We start from the raw sequence: 22,176 nt of genomic DNA, 5'->3' as shown, positions 1-22,176 counted from the left end.
CTTTGAAAAACTTAAAGTGAATTTATTATAGTCTAAGTGTTCACATTCACAATACTTAAGCTGAGGAGTGTTACAGATTTCATGGTGGGGTATTTGCTGTTTGTTTTGGGATTTGGACCAACCTCATCCACATTAGTGACTGAACATCCTGCCTTAAAATTTTCAAGTTTTCTATTTCATATTATTTTATTAGAATAGAATCTGAATTTAAAAGAGGACATTGTAACTGGGCTCTCATGTCTAATGGCTGTAATCTTAGCTAGTCAGAAGGCTGAGATCTGAGGAAAGTTAGTATTATCCCTGCCTTTGCTCCTCATCTCCACCCAGACCTGAGCTCCTCCCAGACCTAGAGTTCTCTCCATACTGCTGACCACTCCCTCTCTCTACCCACACCAACCTGAGCATGCACCTACCTAACTTCCTGCCCCCAGCTCCTGTTGCTACCTGAAAAGAGACAGATGAATGTGCTCCCTCTCCTGGGAAATACTGTCTTTCTAGTAAACCTTATAATAATCTTTCTCCTGTGCTTGCTTTTGGTCCCCTGGGATGGACCTAAAGGATCACTACAAGGATGACAAATTGAAGTCATGGGTACAAGAGTGTCTGAGAGACTTATCTCCAATAAAGTAGCCAAATAATTTCATAGTCAGTTTCCAGACCTTGAATTCTAGAATCAGGACAAGCACATATATCAAGGTCATTGTATTATATTCAAATTATATTTTAACAATTGATTTGGAATACATATATAGAAAGTCTCTCTCATTTATTTTGGCTGTCATTGGGCCTGAACTCTGAGCCTGGGAACTGTTCCTCAGCTCCTAAACTCAAAGCTAGCACTCTACCACTTGAGCCACAGTGCCCTGTGAGTTTTTTCTACTTATGTTTGATTCAAACCCAGGGACTTATTCATGCAAGGCAAGCACTCTACCACTGAACCACCTGACAGCCAGTCTCTCTCAATTTAAGTGATGTAAAATAGGCTAATTATATTAGTGGAGAAATTGTAATTTGTTAAAAACAGATACATTCATTGGAGTATATCTGTGCCAGCAGCATTTTGAAAGCCATAGGAAGTGCACAGGGTGAAAAGAGGATCAATGTGTTTATATAAGACATTTTTTCAAGGAATATTTACTATTCATAGGCTTCAATACACAAAAAGCAAGTTTATGAAGTCACAAGGGTCAGTACCAGAATCTCTAGGTTCAGGAGTATAAACGCACAACTCCTGACTCTCCATGTCTACAGGACCAGAGGTTTGTGAGCCAATTTCTGACAGCTGGAGGAACAAGTGCTAATGGCAGCACAAACCCAAGAGCCCATAAAATATCATCAACCCCAGACTAGGGAAAGATGCTAAGGGCAGACTCTGGCTCCCAAATCAGATTGCTTCAAGTTACAGCTCCCAAGTGCCTATGAAGAAGAGGCACTGGGCTTCTTCCTTTTGGCTCTGACTATGGAGTGCAAAGCTGTACTTCAGAGCTCTTCCAGCAGCAAGGTAAAAGGAAAGAAACCCGAATTTGCAAACTAAAAACACCAACAGTGGCAGCCAAGGAGACTCAAATGCCTTACCCTAGCCCCCCTCCACACTTTCAAAGGATCTGTGCCCCAATAAAAACTACAATTCCCATAATACCATGCATTCAACTAGAGGAAGTGGGCTTGTTACAGGGTTTGGACTGGTACCAGAGAATTGGTCCTAAGTGTGCTTGGTTGCTTGGGGACATTTCTCTCCCAACTGTGGGAAACTAAGGTGAGTTTCCTCTTGTAAAATCCATTTACCTCCTGAAACATTGTGAGATCAACCAAAACATAGAATTGTATTAGGAGCATTAGATAATTTGGCTTTTTAATTCTTAGTTTATTAATGTAATTGATGTTATACGACTCCATGGTTATTGATTTTGTTTTTATTCAAAGTGTATGTTCCTCTGAACATAAATTATGTCTCTGTTTTGCCTTAAAAATTTGAATATCTCTCCTCTCAGTTTAAAAAGGTATTTGCAGCTGGGTGCCAGTAGCTCATGCCTGTAATCCTAGGTACTCAGGCAGCTGAGATCTGAAGATGCTGGTCTAAACCCATCTTTGGCAGGAGAGTTCATGAGCTCTAACTCCAATTAACCACCAGAAAAATGGAAGTGACCTTGTGGCTCAAGTTCTGGAGAGCTCAACTTGGGGGAAAGAGCTCAGGGTTAGTGCTCAGGCCCAGAGTTCAAACCATAGGATCAGGTATTTTTTTTTTTTTTTGGGTCCGGTCGTGGGGACTGAACTCTGGGCCTGGGCACTGTCCCTCAGCTCTTCAGCTCAAGGCTAGCACTCTACCACTTGAGCCACAGCGCCACTTCCGGCTTTTTTTTTATGTGGTGCTGAGGAATCGAACCCAGGGCCTCGAGCATGCAAGGCAAGTGCTCTACCACTGAGCCACCTTCCCAGCCCAGGATCAGGTATTTACAGACACTTAACTGATTGATTCTGGGAGTGTTCCTTTTAGCTTCTGGGCCTGGGGCCTTACCTGTAGGAGTTTGGTGGACAAAGGTTGAAGTAGAATGAGGAAGGATGCATATAATCTGCAGTTGTTGCCAGGTTGAGTCCTAGAATAAAGTGATGCAATCACTGGACAGATATAGAAAGTGTCTATAGCTAAGGTTGTTGCTGAAATAAAGAGAGATTCATCATTAGCCTTGTCTCTGTATCTTCCATTATCATCCCCTTGTTCTTCTGGAGCACTGCTGGTGTTGTGGCTGGCCCCCAGCAGTGGTAGTATGCTTACCTAGCATGCATGAAGCCCTGGTTCAACTCCTCACTACCACATACAGAGAAAAAGCAGACTGTGGAAATGTGGCTCATGTAGTAGGGTGCTAGTCTTGAACAAAAGAAGTTCAGTGGCAGTGTCCATGCACTGAGTTCAAGCCCCAGGGTTGGGACATAAAACTCAAGTAATATAAGCTGGGTGCTGGTCCCTCATGTCTGTAATCCTGGCTTTCAATAGGCTGAAACTGAGGATCCCAGTTCAAAGTCAGACTAGCCAGCAACATGTGTGAGACACTTATCTCCAGTGACCACTAAAAATCCGGAAGTGTGTTGTGGCTCACATAGTAGAGCACTTGAGCTCAGTGATGGTTCCCAGGCTCAGAGTACAAGTGCCATGACCCAACAACAAACAAAAAGAGGATAAAAGTATAAATAAATGCATCAGAAATACAGGATGGAAAAGTGAAAACTACACTTCACAGATAATCTTGGAAGCACGCCAGTGTTTCCTGATCCTTTTCTCCTTGCCTCTTAGGAATTTACTTTTACAGAATGAAATTAGGTTTTCTTTATATTATCAGAGGTGCTTTTCAGTTGAAGTCTATAATCCAAATATGGCCTTTGATTCCCAGTTTTCATGAGGAATAGTTCAGCTCCACAAAATGGACATGCAAAACCCATACACTGGAGAAATAAAATCAGGTAAGAAAGTTTCCAATCCAATCCATCCCAATTATGTTGTATGTAAAGGATCACCAAAAATCAAAATAAGTTTTAGGAGACAAGTATAGGATCTCTGATTATGAGAGAGAGAGAGAGAGAGAGAGAGAGAGAGAGAGAGAGAGAGAGAGAGAGAGAGAGAGAGAGAGAGAGAGAGAGAGAGAGAGAGAGACTGTTGCAGACCCTGGGGTTCCTGCAGGAGCAGGCAAAATGTGAGCAAAGGCTTCAGGACCATTGACTCCCACCCTCAGGACTGCAAGTCCTTGCCCTTTATGGTTTGAGGAAGTGTGTGTTCTAGCTGATTGGCCTGGGGCTTTAAGTGAAGGGAAGCTTTGGTGGAAAACTTAGATTGAAATAGAATGAGGAAAGAAGTGTGCTGTTTGCACTTTTTGGCAGAGTGGGCTTAGACCAATATTACACAAGCATTTGAGAGACATAGCAGAATTGTGCCATCAGCCCACTCTCTGTCTCCTTAATTACCATCCCATTGGACCACAGAAGTCTTGCTTGTGCTCTGATGAGACTGGGGCAGGAGACAAAAGATTTATTCCACAGCTTAATGGATAAGGTCTGAGAAGACAAGTCTGAGGTCCCCTAGATATGTAGCCTAAAGCTACTGAGAGGAACTTTAAGTTTCAGAGAGGAGGTAAGACTACTAAAGAGATTTTCACATGCAAAAATGAAAAGACAAAATCAGACTGATTTGCAAGTGATTAAGCATTACATCAACATAGACCTACCCTAAACTTCACTTTTCTACACACCTGCATTCATTCTGACCCCCAAATCACTCTCTTTGTAGGAAAATCAGGGTAATGTGCCATGTACTTCAGAATCCCTGTGAGGAAACTTTTCACTACTTACCTGAAGAAATTATTAAAGGACATGCAAATAGAGCACAGCAAATGCTCACAGATAGTGTACAAGCTCTGAGTTCAAGCCACAGGACCAAGAGCAAAAACAACAATCATAACACCCTTAGATGAAAAGCAAACTGCAGAAACAACCTAAAACTCCTTTGATTTAATAGATAGAATTGGGGATGTTCTGGAAAATTAATTGTTAGATTTTTTCGAAATGCAAATCAACACAAGGATTATGCTGCATATCCATGTAACAATCTTCCTATTCTATGCCCTTGTGTACATTACAGCAATGGGAATTGACCTGGTATAAGTTCAGTGTCTGTGAGTACCTTTGTAAGATGGGAGGGGAGATATTAAACAATTTAAGGCAAAAGAGAGATATAATTTACATTCAGCAGAACACAGGAATGGAACAAAAAGAAATATATGAGCAACACAGTCACATGAACTCAATTTCATTATTAGAACAAAGAACCAAACAGTCAATGCATCCACTTGTCCCCATATATTTACATTTTGTGGCGGGTTTCAGGAAGGAAATAGTGTTTTACAAGTAAAATTCAGCTTAGCTCCTACAGCAGGGAGAGAAAAGTCCCAATGCATTCAAGCACTCTTGTGACCAGGGTGGTGCCGGGCATTGTGGGAATTGTAGTCTCCAAGAAGGACATTTTCATTTATAGTCCTGGGTTGTTTTTGTTGTTTTGGAGGGCAGAGGTGGGGCAGAAGATCCTTTTGTGCATGCGTCTCCCCGCCCACCATGGGCATTTTAAGTGGGCTTCTTCTGGATTCTTTCCCTTTGCCTTGCTGCTGGAAGTGCCCTGAAGTAAAGTTTGGCCTTCCATAGGTGGGAGCCAGGAGTCCGGCCCACAGCTCTGTGCAGTGGAGCTTGGGAGCTGTAACTTGAAGGAATCTCAGGCTTTGGAACTGATGTCAGGTAGGAACTGTGGGATTGCTGCCGGAGTCTCCCCTCCACGGATTTCTTTTTCTTTTTCTGTTTCTGTTTGGTCATTGGTGTGGCTTAAACTCTGGGCCTGCAAGCACCATAACTGAGCTCGTCAGCTCAAAGGGAGAACATTACACTTCGGTTAAAGCTCCTACTGCCCCCTCCAGACTTTTCTCCAGTCTGGAGTTGGTAATTTGCTTGAGGTTCAGGAGTTTGTGCTGTCATTAGGCTCTAGGCCCTGAGGTATAAGAACCTGGTTCCCAAATATCTGAGAGCAAGCTTGGTGATTCTGCAGATGAGGAGAGCCCAAGAGCTGTGCATTTGTACTCCAAGACCAAGGGATTCTTCTATTAACCCATATGACTTTATTTGCTTTGCCTAGGTGTAAAAGGAGTAGAGGAAGAATTCTAGTGAAATTGTAGGGTTTGTGACTGCCTTGAGTCCTCTTACATTGAAGTTGAATTTATTGCTTCTGTGTTGTTTCTCCTAGAGATATTTTAATCTGTTTGGCTTGAGTTTTTAATCTCCTGGCTTGATTTCACAAGTGTTTGTGTTCGACTCTGTTTCTAGAGACAGTTGTACATGGGATATTGGATATTGGTCCTGTATTTTTAGGAACGAAGCCTAGCAATGTTTGAAGCAGAGCACCCTATTAATAGGAATCTCCATCATAAATGGACAGACCCTGTCAATTCTGAGAATCCCTAAAGGGAAAAACAGAAAACCACAAGAAGGGGAAGATGTTGCTAGCTTCCTTTGCCTTATGCAAAAATTGTTGCTACTTCCCTGAGCACCAGATTCAGGTGGTACTCTTTCCTACACCACTCTCAATCACTTTGTGTTGTTGCAAGATTTAAACTAATTTCTAGGAGTCGTGATGAGCTGGATTGAGGAATAAGCCAGAGCAAAGTTATCAAAGGATATCTGAGGCTGTGGTTTGGGATGTTGGAATAATTGTTATGACTGAAAGTATCTATTCATGTAGTAATCCCTAATCCTCTTCTTGCTAATTTATTCAGCCTGTTAACAATGATTTTTAGTATGTCATCATGCAAACTTACATTAAGTGTGCCATCTATGGATTTGCTAATCCTAGCTCTAATCAGTTGGTTGTGCCTGGTAGTACAGAAAGTGTTGGTCTGGGACATGTGGCCTAAAAAAGAAAATTCACAGAAGAAAACTTGAGGTAATATGTCTTACTCAAGATTGTATGCTTTGTAGGTGTTACTTATCTTCAGGTGTGTCACGCCTATATCGATTATTTTATGTTATATCTTTAGGATGGCCAAGGTTCTTCGCATGACTGTTTAGGGAAATGAACCTTAGGGACTTCTCAAATCTGGGTTACCTCATGTTTACTCATGTCCTTTGGACAAAGCATTTTAAATGGCAAATTGCTAATCATTGCATATGTGTGCAATGGGTAGAGTGAAATGTGCGATTTGACACCCATTATTGAAATAGTATAACATAAGAAATATATTCTATATACATTTTTCTATCTAACTTTGGGTGAAAATTACTGTTACATCATAAATGCTTTCCATGGTGTTTAAATATGTAAATGAATGTGGTAGAACACAAAACCCAAGGATTCCGAGGATACTTTTGCATTAAAAAAGCATTTCATGGGCTGGAAAAGTGGCTCAGTGGTAGAGTGCTTGCCTTGCATGCATAAGGCCCTGGGTTCAATTCCTCAGCACCACATAAGCAGAAAATGCTGGAAGTGGTGCTGTGGCTCAAGTGGTAGAGCACTAGCCTTTAGCTGAAGAGCTGAGGGACAGCGCCCAGGCCCAGAGTTCAGGCACCAGGACTGGCAAAAAAAAAAAAAAAAAGGAAAAAAAGCAGTTCATACATCCTGAAGTATATTCAGTAATAACGAATGACTTTTAGTGGAAATATATGTATTTGCTTTCAATTATTCAATAATTTCAGTGGGAACATTCATTTTTTCCAATTTAGTGTGTACATAAATATATAAATTAGTAGGTTAAATAATATCTATTTATCAGGAAATGGGCTGGATTTGTGTTTATTGGACACTTTAATGCTCTGCCTAAGACATTAAAAATTCTTCGCTTATAAGAAGGCTTTAGGTTTTCACAATAAAAAATAAATAAAAATTAAAAAAAGAAGGCTTTACAGTTTTCCAGTACATGTATCATGTTTGCAAGAGGAAATTCTGGGCCCAAAATCTCACAGATTCATTTCTGAATGCATCATTTCCCTTAAATCCCAGCCATGCTTCCCGAATCTTCTGATCATTGTCAGCAGCAAGACAGAATGAATGGATCTCTGGTGAGTTGATTTTTTTATTTTTCATTTGTTTTCCATTCCACTATATCAACCTAAAGATGTCCAAGAATTAAAAACAATACCAACCACACAGATTCAGCCTCAGGAGCATATTCATAAATCAGATAAAGAAGGCTTGTAAATTAGCAGATAAAGATTGCTTGTAGGTTTAGCAGATTGAATGGTTATATTCTAAGTTGAATTCAGATTGGCTTCAGAATGTCTAGGTTTCAACTTGTCATAAAATGTAGTCACACCTGTTATGTGATGTAATGACACAGAACAGGTTATTTCTCATGGAAGTTGAAGGATAGATTGCCACCAGATCACTTCCTCATGAATAACATTAAACTATCTCAATGAAATTTTCCTGGAATTGCTGAAATAGCGTGGTCATGCACACCTTTGTGTGTTATTAAGGAATGATTAACCTATATGTATTTAAATTACTTTCCATATATAGTTCTTGGACTGCTTCATGGTCTTGGTCTTACTTGAAAATTAGCCTGTATTTGTTGCTAAGCTTTATGGTCTTTCTACACAGTCCTGTTTGTTTTATAAAGTATTCTCACAAGATTTGTTTCCTCTATTTTCTACCTCCATTTTTGATTTTCTACTCACTAGTGTTGGTTAATTTTCTTACTCTCTCATTGTATCTTTTATCATTTTTTTCTTTTTTCAATCCCTCTTTCCTCCATATGTGTCTCAGTTGTTTCTTCAAATGATCTATCTGGAACAAGATTCTCTTAGAGATCAGCTTTATGTTGCTCACATGGCTCTTAGGATTGACATTTTTCTTACCCATAGTATAGGAAAATTGTTGCCTAGAGAGTTCTACAGGATTCCAGAAACAAAGAAAATTAGAGAAACACAAAAACATAAACAGATAGACTTAGGGGAAACCAGGGTTCTGAAGGCTCTCTGGCACTTGGTCCCTGGGTGCCATCAAGCTAGCATAGTTCCTTGAGTTCACACAGGGAAGATTACCATTGATAACATGCCAAAATGAAGTATCTATATTAATAGTACAATCAGAGCCACAACAGGTTTTCAGGAAAACATGTTTCCTTATTCTCCTGTGACAGAAGACTGGCATCAAGAGAAAATGCAGACATGGAGTTCACCTTACCTAGCCTTCAAGGTGAACAGCAGCTCAGTTTCAGATGCTATCTTTCCAACAGTATGGAAAAGGCCTGTACTCCAGTCTCTTAACCCTCTCCAGAATTCTCTTTTAACCCTTCTGCGGCCAGCTCTCATTTCTCTCAGTGGTGTCAGGCTAGAATTCCAACCTCTCAAACCTTTTCCCCTTCAGCTCAACTTCAGAGTTCCCTACAGAAAAGTACTTCCTTCTACCAATTGATACACTGCAAGAAAATCTGTTTTCTCCTGATTTTGTGTTGGTCTAGCTTCATTTGATGTGCTATTCAGTTTTGTTTTTCTTTCCCACTACTTTTGAATATTTTAATTCATTGCCAGTATAAGATTGGAACTAGTGTTGAAAAAAAATAATACAGTGACAAGATGTTCTCTATTAGAAATATCACTTGTCACAAAATCTCACTGATGTTGGCTCACTAATTGATTTTGACCTCTGAGGTATTTTACTATTAACTAACACAAGTGAAAATATAACCTTAGAGATCTACTGGAGAAAGGACTCAGGAATATGTAACACATTTGAGCATTTGGTCATATTTATCATTTTTGTCATCTTGAGTGTTCCTTGAGCCTCTCTATATTTGCCTTCACCTTCCATGAAGGGCTATTAAAATGAAAACCTTGTAAGGAACATTTTTTTCCCTCCACCTTTATTTAGTATTGTAGAATGTAGGCAAAGTTTACAAAATTTCATGGTAGCAGTTCTTTTTTACATGAGAAGGAAATATCAGGATATCTATGACCACATTTCAATATTTAGCATTTAAACCAAACATGGTAAACCATGGATATTTTATGTGGGAACTCAATTAAATCTTATAAGGGCCTAATCAATCATTAGTTACTTTCTGGAGTACTGTTACTGTTTTTTTTTTTTTAATATTCATGTGGACACTGCTTTTCATAGATCTAGCAATGTTCTATGTTCTGTATTCCATGTGATATCCTGAATGTGTGCTGCTTGCTTTTGAGAGTACTTGTTAATTGAAGGTCAAAATAGGATTTATGGTGAAGCAGTATGTGTCAAACAGGAAAAATATTGGTTTAATTCATTTTTACCCTGGTATGTAATTAAATTTTATCAAAAATAATAATATAATTTTTCAGACACCTCCTTAGATTTAATGTTATCATGCCAGATTATTGTCTCCTTAGAGTTTTGATCTTGACTCTATTGCTAGCAGCAGAAATGTGTTTGCATGCATTATGGAAACTGTAATTTTTTATTGGTCTTGGGGCTTGAATTCTGGGCCTGGCTGTTTTTCCTCAGCTCTTCAGGGTAAGGTGAGTGCTACCACTTGAGTGACAGTGCTACTTTCATTTTCTGGTGGTTTATTGGAGATAAGTGTCTCATGGACTTTCCTGCCTGGATTGGCCTTGAACCTTGATCCTCAGACCTCAGCCTCCTGAATAGCTAGGATTACAGGTATAAGTCACCAGCACCCTGCAAATCTGTGTATTTTCACGACCAGGTTTATGTATTGTCAAATATTTCTAGTTTGGTATTTAATTCTCCTAGTGAATAGATAACAAAGCTAGCTGCAAACATTTTATGTAAGACAGAAGCATACCTGCAGCATAATGAAATTCCAGGTTGGAATTCTCATAACCCAGGTCTAATTTCTTGATGGAAATGTGCCATTATAGAAGCTGATATCATTTGATGATGTGGCTGTGAACTTCACCTGGAAGGAGTGGCAGGATCTGGATCCTGGTCAGAGGACCCTTCATAGAGATGTAATGCTGGAGACCTATAGCAACTTCATGTCCTTGGGTGAGCAAAGGTTATTTTCACTTGGAAGATCAAGTGCCTTTATTTTAGTAGACATTAGACTATTTATGTTATTTAGGGAGAAGATTCCAGTCCATTCCCAGGTAAAAAACTGCTAGTATAAAAGCCAGTCAAATTTGAGTCTGAGAGCTTGGTGTTGTTTGTCTTTCACACTAGTGCTTGAGCCACAATTCTATTTTCACTTTTGTTCTGGGGTATATTCTGAGTTTCCGTGCCCAAGTTGGTTTCAAGCCTCCTCTTCTGATCTCACCTCCTAAGTGTAGGATTCCAGGTGTAAGCATTTGGACCATTACAATTTCTAAAAAAAAAAAAAAAAAAAAAGATTCCAGGCCATGGGAAGTGTTATTTTTTTCTAAGGGAAACTTCAACTTCATTAAATGTAACACAAGAGCTAATTTTATTCTCGTTCTTTAAGAAGGCAAATCAATAGTTCGAGAAAAGTTCTAAGCTATGATCCACTAATAGGAGACTGACTTCCCAGACTTGGGTAATTATTATAGGTGGATCTACAGTCTAGAATAGACCATACATTACTACTGATAGTATGCTCTGGAAATCAATAGGTAAAAGTTTGTATTTGTAAGCCAAACCTGCTACAGGTTTTAGTGCTTCAAGCTACCAATCCTAGATACTCTGGAGGCTGACATCTGAAGGTTTCAGTTTGAAACCAGGAGCTGTAGAAAAATGACCATGAGACTCTTATCTCCAATTAACCATTCAAAAACTAGAAATGTAGCCAAGACTCAAACTAGTAGAATGCTATCTTTTAGCAAAAGAGCTGAGTTCAAGCCACACAGTTGGCAAAATAAACCCAAAGCTGGATGCTGCTCCACCATGGAGCTGTTAAGAATTGAGAAACCATGGGCTGGGAAGGTGGCTCAGTGGCAGAGGAATTGCCTTCCATGCATGAGGCCCTGTGTTGGATTCCTCAGTACCACAGAAGCAGAAAAAAAAAAGCTGAAATTGCCTATGTGGCTCATGTGATACAGTGCTAGCCTTGAGCTGAAGATCTGCCGGACAGTGCCCAGAACCAGAGTTTAGGCCCCAGAACTGGACCCCCAACCCCCAAAAACAATTGAGGAACCAGATTTAGGAGCAACCTTGTGAACAGGATGTCTGTGACCTTACGTTAATGATGACCCAACAAGAGCAATAATTCTCCAGTATTTCTTAATCATAGGACACTGTGTTCCTAAACCTAAATTGATTGTGATGCTGGAGCAAGGTGCAGATCCATGGATAAGAGAAGCCTCAGACAAGAATTTTATAGGTGAGTTAAAGCATCTTGAATGGTGATGATGGGTCCAGAGCCCAGTTGGTCTGTTTATCTTGAGCTGTACAGAGCAATAGTATTCCTAGTGCCCCTGAGTCATGTGTGGCAGAGAAGTAGGTGATCCTTTGTCTCAAGGAATTGTCAATCCAGAATTCACATGGAGGCAAACTGAATTTGGTGTGCTAGTGTATTTAATGTTAGCAATTCTTTGTCTGTAGAGAAGTCATTCTTTTTTTTTGTTTTGTTTTGTTTTTGTCGGTCGTGGGGCTTGAACTCTGGGCCTGGGTGCTGTCCCTCAGCTCTTCAGCTCAAGGCGATTGCTCTACCACTTGAGCTACAGCGCCACTTCTGGTTTTCTGGTGGTTTATTGGAGATAGGAGTCTCACGGTCTCTCCTGCCTGGGCTGGCTTTGAACCGGGATCCTCAGATCTCAGCCTCCTGAGTAGGTAGGATTACAGGCGTGAGCCACCAGCGCCTGGTGAAGTCATTCTTTAAGAGAAAAAGACAATAAGAAATGTACAAAAGGAGATCTCATTTTCTTTTAAACTAGTATTATGCAGGTAGGAGGAAAATAGGAGAATGGTAGTGCTGCTATTCTCTCATCAGGACAATAGCTTATGAGTTGTGCTGGGCATAGAGTGACATTCAGAATGGAACCATTAAGAGTATGTTGATGAATAATTTCAGTAAATATTTCCTAGAAAAAAATAAAAAAATCTGAAATACAGAAAAACATTATTTTCCATTTTAAAGTCAGTACTACATTCATAGTTAGTACATGCAGAGAAAAGTTTATATTCTGCATAAAAAAATGCTTTGATATTTGAAAATCTTGTAACAGTTAAAATGTGAGAAAATACCTTTACAGTAAGGAATTTATGGATCTCATTTATGTTTTTGTCTATTTTTATATTATGCATTTTAGATGTAACACAAATAGAGGATGTGATTAGCACCTGTCAGGAGAATCACAATAAATATCTCTCTGAAGTAGCAGTCATGAATATTAACCCAGAGGAGGAAAAAGTGAGACTTATAAGAAGTTTTAATTTGAGCTCAAAACAGAAGTCAGAACTGATTAAGAATAATGGGAATTCCTTAGGGATGAGGACAGAAAAGGTCACTGGGTGTCAGAACATGGGTGTTTTCAGTGAACCTGGTAAGATGTGTGCTGTACATAGTCCCCAGGTGTCTTCTGTAGTTGAAGAATATAAACAATGTAAAAGGTCTTTCACTGAGAAGACACACTCTGTTGTCCCTCAGAGAACACACACCGGAGAGAAACCATATGAAAGTAAAATATATCGAAAGATTTTCACCAGTAAGGCATACCTTACTGTCCACCAGAGAACACACACAGAAGAGAAATCTTTTGAATGTAACATTTGTGGAAAGTCTTTCACCTGCAAGACATATCTTACTGACCACCAGAGAACACACACAGGAGAGAAACCTTATGAATGTAACATGTGTGGAAAGTCTTTCACCAAGAAGTCAGACCTTACTGTACACCAGAGAACACACACAGGAGAGAAACCTTATGAATGTAACATGTGTGGAAAGTCTTTCACCAAGAAGTCAGACCTTACTGTACACCAGAGAACACACACAGGAGAGAAACCTTATGAATGTAATATGTGTGGAAAGTCTTTCACACATAAGTCACCCCTTACTGTTCACCAGAGAACACACATAGGAAACAAATCTTATGAATGTAATGTGTCTGGAAAGTCTTTCACCCAGAAGCTGCACTTTACTGTCCACCAGGGAACACACACAGGAGATAAACCTTATGAATGTAACATGTGTGGAAAGTCTTTCACCCAGAAGATACACTTTACTGCCCACCAGAGAACACACACAGGAAAGAAACCTTATGAATGTAACATGTGTGGAAAGTCTTTCACCCAGAAGATACACTTTACTGTCCACGAGAGAACACACACAGGAGAGAAACCTTATGAATGTAACGTGTGTGGAAAGTCTTTCACCAAGAAGTCATACCTTACTGCCCATCAGAAAACACACAGGAAAGAAACCTTATGAATGTCATATGTGTTGAAAGTATATTTCAGCCAAGATCTATACATTACTGTCAACCAGAGAGCACACAGGGGAGAAATTTTATGAATGTAAGCTATGTGGAAAGTCTTTCACCCAGAACATACACCTTTCTGTCCATCAGAAAAAAACACACCAGAGAGAAATGTTATGTATGTAGTAGGCATGGAAATTCTTTCATCTGGAAGGCAAACCTTAACATCCATCACAGAACACAAGGAGAGAAACTTTATGAATGCAACCAGTGTGGAAAGACCTGGAGGTCACAGCTTAACACACAGAAGTTGATTCACACAAATGAAATAACTTAGGATTGTACCAAATGGGAATGTCTTTGACTTGTAAGACACAGCTCATGGTTCATCATAAAACACACAAAACACAGAGACACACACACACACACACACCCTCACACACAAGGAGGAGATAAATCCTATGTAGGAAAAATAAATGGAAACGTTTTCAAAAAAAAGTCCTAACTCATTTTGCATCAGAGAACCGACACAGGCGAAAATATACAAATGTAACAATTGTGGAAAGTCCTTTACTAAGTATTCATGGATCCAAGTTCATAGGACACACACAACAGAGTAATCTTAAAAATATTACAAATGTGAATAAGGGAAACCATCGGACCTATTATTTGCAATATCTAGTATATGTATGAGTCAAGCAGAAAAGGTCAGATAATGTGCTGTTAGGAAAATGAACCCTTAGCTATGTATTTAAATATTTTTTTTTCTTTCATGCATTTCTTTCTAATGCATTTATAAGATTATTTCTTTGTTGCTTTGTATGTCCCTCCCCCACAGTATAATCCCTGCTTTCACTATATTTGATGTCAGTATAATTTGTGGAGGAGAAGGGGGAAAACAAGTCATTTAAGCATACAGGTGGACCTGTTGCAACAATGAGAAGTACAAGTTGTCAAGTCAAAAATGAACTTTTCAACTTTGGTGTGGGGGGGAGAATAGGGTGGTGGAGTAGGGTAAGGCTGGGAAGCGATGTGAAGGGTAAACAAAGGAGGAGGCTGCAATGCTTGATAAGAAATGTACTCATTATCTTGCCCATGTAATTGTAACCCCTCTGTACAGTATGTTCACAAAAAAATAAAGTAAAATGAAAACTATTACAATGTGGAAATCCTTTGATCAGAAAGAAATACCTCATGTTTATCAGAGAACTGACTCACATAGGAGAAAAGAAAGTAGTACATAGAACATATGTGAAATGACTTTCAATCAGAACTGAGTCTTCAGCATATGTGAGAGCAGAGACAGGAAAGAAATTATGAGTACAGAAAACATTTTGCCCAAAGTTCCATCTGTACAGGTATCAGAGATCTGGACACATGACAGAATCTCTGTAAATATAAACATGAGAGGAAGTCTTTCAACCACAAGCCAACCTTCAGCAAATGTTAGAACATTCACCCAGGAAAGAAGCCCACTGTAGGAAAATCTTTGTCAGAAAACCTCTGTAAATTGTACGGAGAAATCCTTCATGGAAGAGGTAAGCTAGGTGTGAAGGGAAACCATTCTTCACTCGTCAGCTTTCTTTGAGCTAACATTTGTCATCCTCTCGTCGTGTTGAGTGGGGATGGTGTCATTCAATATTATCCTTTGGCAAATACTTTTGCTTGAGCTCAAAATTTAAGGGATTTACTGCTCACTGAGTTGGTAAAGTACCCTTTCTTTCTTTTAATTTAAAACCTGCAATTAAAAATGAGCAATGACACTCCCTCATGTGTGGAATCTTAGCTACTCAGGAGGCTGAAATTAGAAAATTAGTATTTGTAGGCCATTCAGTGCAAAAGCTTCATGAATATGTTTTCTTAGCCAATAAAAGGATGGATCTGGTCATATGTGCCTATCTTGTTTGCTACTTGTGATATGTAAGTATAAAATTAGTGTGTTGAAAGGCCCAGACAAAGAAGCAAGACTTTAAGGTGAAAAATCAGTGATACAAAAAGGCATCTGGTATAGAAGGTAAAGGAAGCCTCACTAATTTTGTCCCTGAATTCAACCTGAGGACCACTAATATGATCTGTGCAAACAATGCATTCTTCCAAATATTTAGTGGAAGAATTTGGATGTGGTTTACAGAATGATAGGTAAACAGTCCTTTACCAAGTGATTGCAAAAGGACCTTTGCCTATGTCAATATGATGTTATGAATTTTATATCGTATTCTGTGGAAACCATGAGTCCTGCTTGGATCAAGTAGTTAAGATCTCCTGATCTAACAGGGCACTGGTGCTTCACATTGGAATTCTTAATTGCTCAAGAGTATGAGTTTTAAAATCACAATTGAAAGGCCAACTAGGTAGGAATGCTCTGAGACTGTTTTCACCTAATTTCCCACAAGTAGTGCTGTGAATCATGTTGATAGACTGTCATCACTTTTGTTCCTTTATTACAAAATCTCAGGGACAGTACCCAGGCCCTGAGTAGAAAGAACTTCAAGGCCGGGGAAGGTATTTTTAAAAATGGGTTCTTTGGTCTTCGTGCAGGAAAGTTTCTACTCCTATAGAAACCTAAAATACTCCATAGGGTATAGTCATTGTCCATCAATTGAAGTTGATATTGAAATGTCTTAAAGCCTGGGTAATGATAAATTGTCACAAATAGTTTGGTATCTTTTGTCATGTGAATAGACATGCATATACCTTTATGTTTCTGACTAGTTCATACGTCCTTGCAGAGGTTCAAGTTACTATGTAGGACAATGTGGTCCACATCTGTGGGAATTAGACATTCCAAGAGAGATCTCAACATATAAAATGTGGCCAAATATTTCAATATGCTTGAATCAGTATCATAAGAAAAGAAGGTGTCAATAGTGATCATTTATGATCCCAGAATACCAATATATTTGAATGAGAAAACAGTGGTCTTCTACTGTGTGCACACAGATGTAGGAGAAATTATCTTTTCAGTCTGTTCTGTCCATATGTGTAGAAGCAATTTTGTTGTTCTTCCCTTATGGATTACACTTTATTTCTAGGCCACACCCAGGGGTGAATGACAGGATGTTTAGTTTCAGCTCATTCTAAAAGCTCCTATGTCCTGAGAAGAAAAGTGGTGAACCGTGACTTGGGTACATATCCATCCTAGACCTAATCACTACAAGTGGGTTTAGTTGTATAATTTTTCAGAATGTCAATGGTCCTACCACAATGTTCATCCTGTAGCAATATCCAAAGTTAGGCTTTAGAAGATTTGTGCCTTTGTTCAAAGATTTCAACTCTAAATTAGATTATTTTCAATAGCCATTCATTGAACATTACTGGATAAAGTATACAAACAGAGTCACATCTATGTTACAGAACATTGTGATAGGCTGGGAAGGGATGTGAAGGGTAAACCAAAGGAGGAGGGTGCAATGCTTGGTAAGAAATGTACGCATTATCCTGCCCATGGAATTGTAACACCTCTGTACAGTATGTTCACAAATAAAATAAAATTAAATTAAAAAAAATGAACATTGTGATATCATCAGCAGGGGCAGTTCATATGACCCAAAGTCATGACCCTGAAGAGTCTGCTCTCCAGAGGTCTAAGTATTTAACTAAAACCCTCTAGTTCCCAAGCAATCTTGATCCCAATGAGAGAGCAGGATTTTAGGTGAATCCTTGTTTCTTCCTGAGGTTAACCAGGAATGATTCACTTCAGAGTGACTGGAAGGGACAGAAGCTGGGATACTGACCACAGTGGATACTGAACAAGGCTCTCATAGGATTTTCACTAGAACCTCAGGGACCACTCAAGGCCTCCTTCCATTACCTTGAGCACTTATATCTTTATTGTTGTCCACCTCTAGGTCATTTTTCCTCCCATAATTAGCATGGTATTAAGTGTACATTTTTCCTCCTCCTTTGAGAAACATCTTACCCTAACCTCTCTTTTCTGTTTCCTCAATGAATTCTGAGGTTCTTTTAAATTTTTTTTGTTCAGGTTTCTGGATCAGAAACATCCTTGTATGAAGTCCCTGTTATAGAGTTGTCAGTACTTTGAGAAGATCACTACCTGGGGCATCCACAGCTAACCATCTTTTCTTCACTTGTCCATGGGGTCTGAGCAAAACCAGACCAAATCTTTATATGTGCATTCTAACTTAAATGTTTGTTACCAAAAGTTTGATGTGGAGACTTCATCAGGTGTGTTGGAAGTTGTCTGGGCTCATAGTCTAGGCCAGAACTCAAAATGGAAGATACAGGAAAGAAAAGATTGGTGAGGAGACAGCCGAGGAAAGGAGCACAGTGCCAAAGTCTTCATGAAATATGCAAGCCTGGCAGACCCTTGGAACAGGAGTGAGGAGCCCAGAACAGGGCCTGTGCTACCCATCAGTACACCACCAGCACCACCTGGCAAATCTAGCATGGGACATGGTGTGCCCAGGTTTCAGGAGGGTTGATTGTTGACACAGGGACCTGTTAGTCAAGTTAAGCCAGTGGCCTAATGTAATTGTCTTGTCTTGTATAGATGATACAATTGCTGTGGACAAGAAGAATTGGTAATAAAACTATTGTCTGATGAACTAGTTAAAATTCTTCAGGATATTTGTGTGTGTGTGTGTGTGTGTGTGTGTGTGTGTCTGTGTGTCTGTGTGTCCTAAGAGAAAACAAATTGAAACATAGTTCAGAGAGAACTCAAAAGACAAGAGTGTCCAACTTAATTCATCAGCAAGATAGATCCATTTCAATCACAAAATAAGTGAAAAGGAAAGGTTTCCTTCACTTATTTTTACCTATCTTGACAAAGGCCATTGTGTTCAAAATAATAAGAAGAGAAATGTATGTGTTGCTGCTTACTGTTGTACAACAGCTAGTTTAGAAGTGACAGCAGAGGCAGAGAGTCTCTTCTGTGTGCGGCCCCTGCACTCACTGGAAAGGAGGACAGTAGTATTGCAAGTGAACTAAAGTCACTTGTAAGTTTGTCTTTTAAATTGCAGGGGAAACATTGACTAAATGAGCAGATGTTTTGTTTTGCTGATCCTTAGGCTTGACCTCAGAGGCCAGGTGCTGTCCCTGAGCTGCTTTTGCTAAAGTGTAGCATTCTACCACTTGAGCCACAGCCCCACTTCCAGGTTTTTCTGTGCATGTGGACCTGAGGAATAGAACCCAGCTCCTCATTCATGCGATGCAAGCACTATACCACTTTGCTACCTTGCTTGTACTATTAGTAGAGTTTTTATGTTAAAAGAAAAAAGAATAGGTTGGTATGGAGTATCCACCTTCCATGTGCAATTCCCAAGGTTCAATTACCCAAAGTGAAAGGAAGAAAGTAGAAAATGGAATGATATGAAGTATACAGTTACAATAACAAAGAAAAATAGAAGAACAAAGGCAATGAGCAAGTATTTAGGTTTTTGTTTGTTCATAATTGTTTCTTTTTTCTTTTAATTGTTAGCTGTGGGGTTTAAACTCAGGGAGGGCCTGGCATATTCCCTAAGCTTTTCACTAAAGGCTGGCATGCTACCACTTCCAGCCAGAATGTCACTTCTAATTTTGTGGCATTTAATTGGTGATAAGTCACAATGAATTTTCTGCTGATGTGGGGCTGAGGAGTGGAACCCAGTGCCTCATGTATGCAAGGCAAGCACTCTACCACTGAGCCACACTCCCAGCCCTGCCTCCTTTCTGAAAATAGTATGGTTGGGGCTGGCAATGTGGCTTAGTGATAAAGTGCTTTCCTAGCATGCATGGGGCACTAAGTTTGATATTTCAATACCTAACAAACAACAAAAACTACCAAACACCCCTAGAAGCACTGGTGTTGTAGCTCAAGTCGGAGAGTGGTAGCCTTCAGAATAATGAAATTCAGGAACAGTTCCCACACCTTGAGTTCAAGCCCCAGGAATGTCAACAACAACAAATGAGCAAATGAAAACAAAAAACCCAGTGTCAGCAAGTTTCATTGATAAACACCACACACACACACACACACACACACACACACACACACACACACACACACACACACTTTTTTTTTTTTAACGGTATTCACCTCCTTTACTGTGTGTGCTCACCCTCCTGGCTCCAAATGCTACCTACATCCATAGGAGAACTTATTCTATGTTTCTGTTGTTTTTGCATTCTTATAAAAATTATTTTGGGGCTGGGAAGGTGGCTCAGTGGTAGAGCACTTGGTTGCATGCCTGAGGCCCTGGGTTCAATTCCTCAGCACCACATAAGCAAAAAGAAAATAAAAAGCTGAAAATGGCACTGTGGCGCAAGTGGTAGAGTGCTAGCCTTGAGCTGAAGACCTGAGGGACATGGCCCAGGCCCCGAGTTCAAGCCCCAGGACCAGACCCCACAAAAAAATTTATTGTAAATGTGATATATATACATATACATCTGTACATACATATACCTGTATGTCTATATATACATATACATGTACATACACATATCTATGTACATAAATATACATATGTGTGTATATCATACATATTTACATCTATGTATATATACATATGTGTGTATACATATATACCTCTATGTATATATACATATATACATATATACACCTATGTATATATACATATGTGTGTGTATATATGTATATATATATATATAGAGAGAGAGGTATATATGTATGTCAAAGTTACATAAGCCAGGTATTGATTTCATTACTTGATTGATTACTCAATTGATTTCATTACTTGTTGAACAATATGCATTTTTGCACAATTCCATCCCCTTTGGAAAGCAGCATTTATTTCCATATAACACAGTAAAATATACCAATATTAGGTATTGATCTCATTGTCTGGGTGCTGTCCCTGACCATTTTATCTTAAGGATCTATCACTGGAGCCATCTATCAATTTCTACCCCTGGATTTTTAGGTGATTAATTGTAGATAAGAGTTTCATTGACTTTTCTGAAAGGGCTGGATGAAATCTCAATCCTCGGGTCTCAGGTTTGCTACCATGAGACCCTTGTGTCCAGCACCTTTAAATATTATTATATGCGCTATGTTATTTGTGGTATGTTTTCTCTTTTCATCATTCACGAGATTTGATCTCTGGGCCTGGGCTCTGTCCCTCAGCTCTTCAGCTCAAGGCTAATGCTCTACTACTGGACCCACAGCACCACTTCCAGCTTCTTCTGTTTATGTGGTGCTGAGCAACCTAACCCAGGGCGTCATGCATGTAAGGCAAGCATTCTCCACTGAGCCACCTTTCCAGCCCCTACAGTAGCATTTTCAAAGGAATATATTAGGCCTTATATATTTGTTTGTTTCACTGATTCAACAAACCATAGAACCCAAAGACTTGACAAAGTATGGTACCTATAGTAAACGTGCAGCCTTTGAAAAAACCGTCATTATCCAATGAACAATGCATTGTAACAACTATTTAGTAGGATTTAAATTGGAATAGGTATCAGAGGTGATTTACGGTGTATATAATATTCCCTGGAAATTATATGAGAGGTGATTTGCACTGTGTAGAACGATGTGTGCAGGTTACATGAAAGCAAACTAAGAAATACACATCAGATAAGACAAACATAATAAATAGCAAAGTAATCACTAAAATGAAACCATGTTAATATTGTAATATAAAAATAGTAACTATATCAGGTACTGTCTGATTTGAACAGAAGAAAACATACTCAAAAAACTCAATAAGCCAAAAAGACATACATTAATTATTGAGAAATAAAAGTAAATCAGTATAAACATACCATAAGCAACAATCAATACTGAAAAATACAAGTAGTCATAATAGGAAAGGAAAAGAACCTCAGCACAAATTGTGTTACCACAGATACAGAGCATTGATAATAACAGGCAAATTATAAATCTGTATAACAAAAGTTCGATTCTGAAAAGTAAAGTCTACAAAGACATGATTAAAAGGCCAAAGAATGATAATTTCTTTAATCTATCATTATGATGGGAGAAGTAATACTCCTCTTAATGACTGAGTAACTAGACAAAAGGTCACTAGAAACACATGGATTGCATTATCTTTACAAAATGCTGTTTATAAAGCACTATGCTCTTATATTTACCAAGACAGACACACTGAGAATAGATCTGAAGACAAATTGTCTTGAAATCAGTATGACAAATAAATCTATGATATAAGTACAATGAAATCCAACAATATGTTGCTAATAATCTAACAGTACAACAAACAGAAGGAAACTAGAATGAATATGTAAAAACATATGTATGCTCTCATTGTGATTTATTCAATATTAAAGGGAGCTACTTTCTTATTTCACTTGTGAAATAAAAACAATTGCTTTCAATTATGTATGGTGTTTTCACGTGTGTACCTTCTGGTGTGTATGGCA

At 39.0% G+C, this 22,176-nt stretch overlaps 1 protein-coding gene and 1 pseudogene across 1 annotated transcript in view; both read left to right on the top strand.

The window, feature by feature from the left end:
* Positions 1 to 12,754, top strand: part of LOC138838632 (zinc finger protein ZFP2-like) — a 78,141-nt gene extending 65,387 nt beyond the window's left edge. Inside the window, 3 exon segments of the mRNA XM_070038033.1 lie at positions 7,523 to 7,581; positions 10,384 to 10,520; positions 12,727 to 12,754. Coding sequence (XP_069894134.1) covers positions 7,523 to 7,581; positions 10,384 to 10,520; positions 12,727 to 12,754 — 224 coding nt within the window.
* A 184-nt stretch (positions 12,755 to 12,938) lies between these two features.
* Positions 12,939 to 14,022, top strand: LOC138838631 (zinc finger protein ZFP2-like; annotated as a pseudogene).
* The last annotated feature ends 8,154 nt before the right edge of the window (positions 14,023 to 22,176 follow it).

The sequence above is a fragment of the Dipodomys merriami genome, unplaced genomic scaffold (genome assembly GCF_024711535.1).
Source record: "Dipodomys merriami isolate MVZ:Mamm:240054 unplaced genomic scaffold, mDipMer1.0.p SCAF_286, whole genome shotgun sequence".
NCBI lineage: Eukaryota > Metazoa > Chordata > Mammalia > Rodentia > Heteromyidae > Dipodomys > Dipodomys merriami.
The sequence above is the reverse complement of the archived record's forward strand: the minus strand, read 5'-3'. Positions and strand labels throughout refer to the sequence as shown.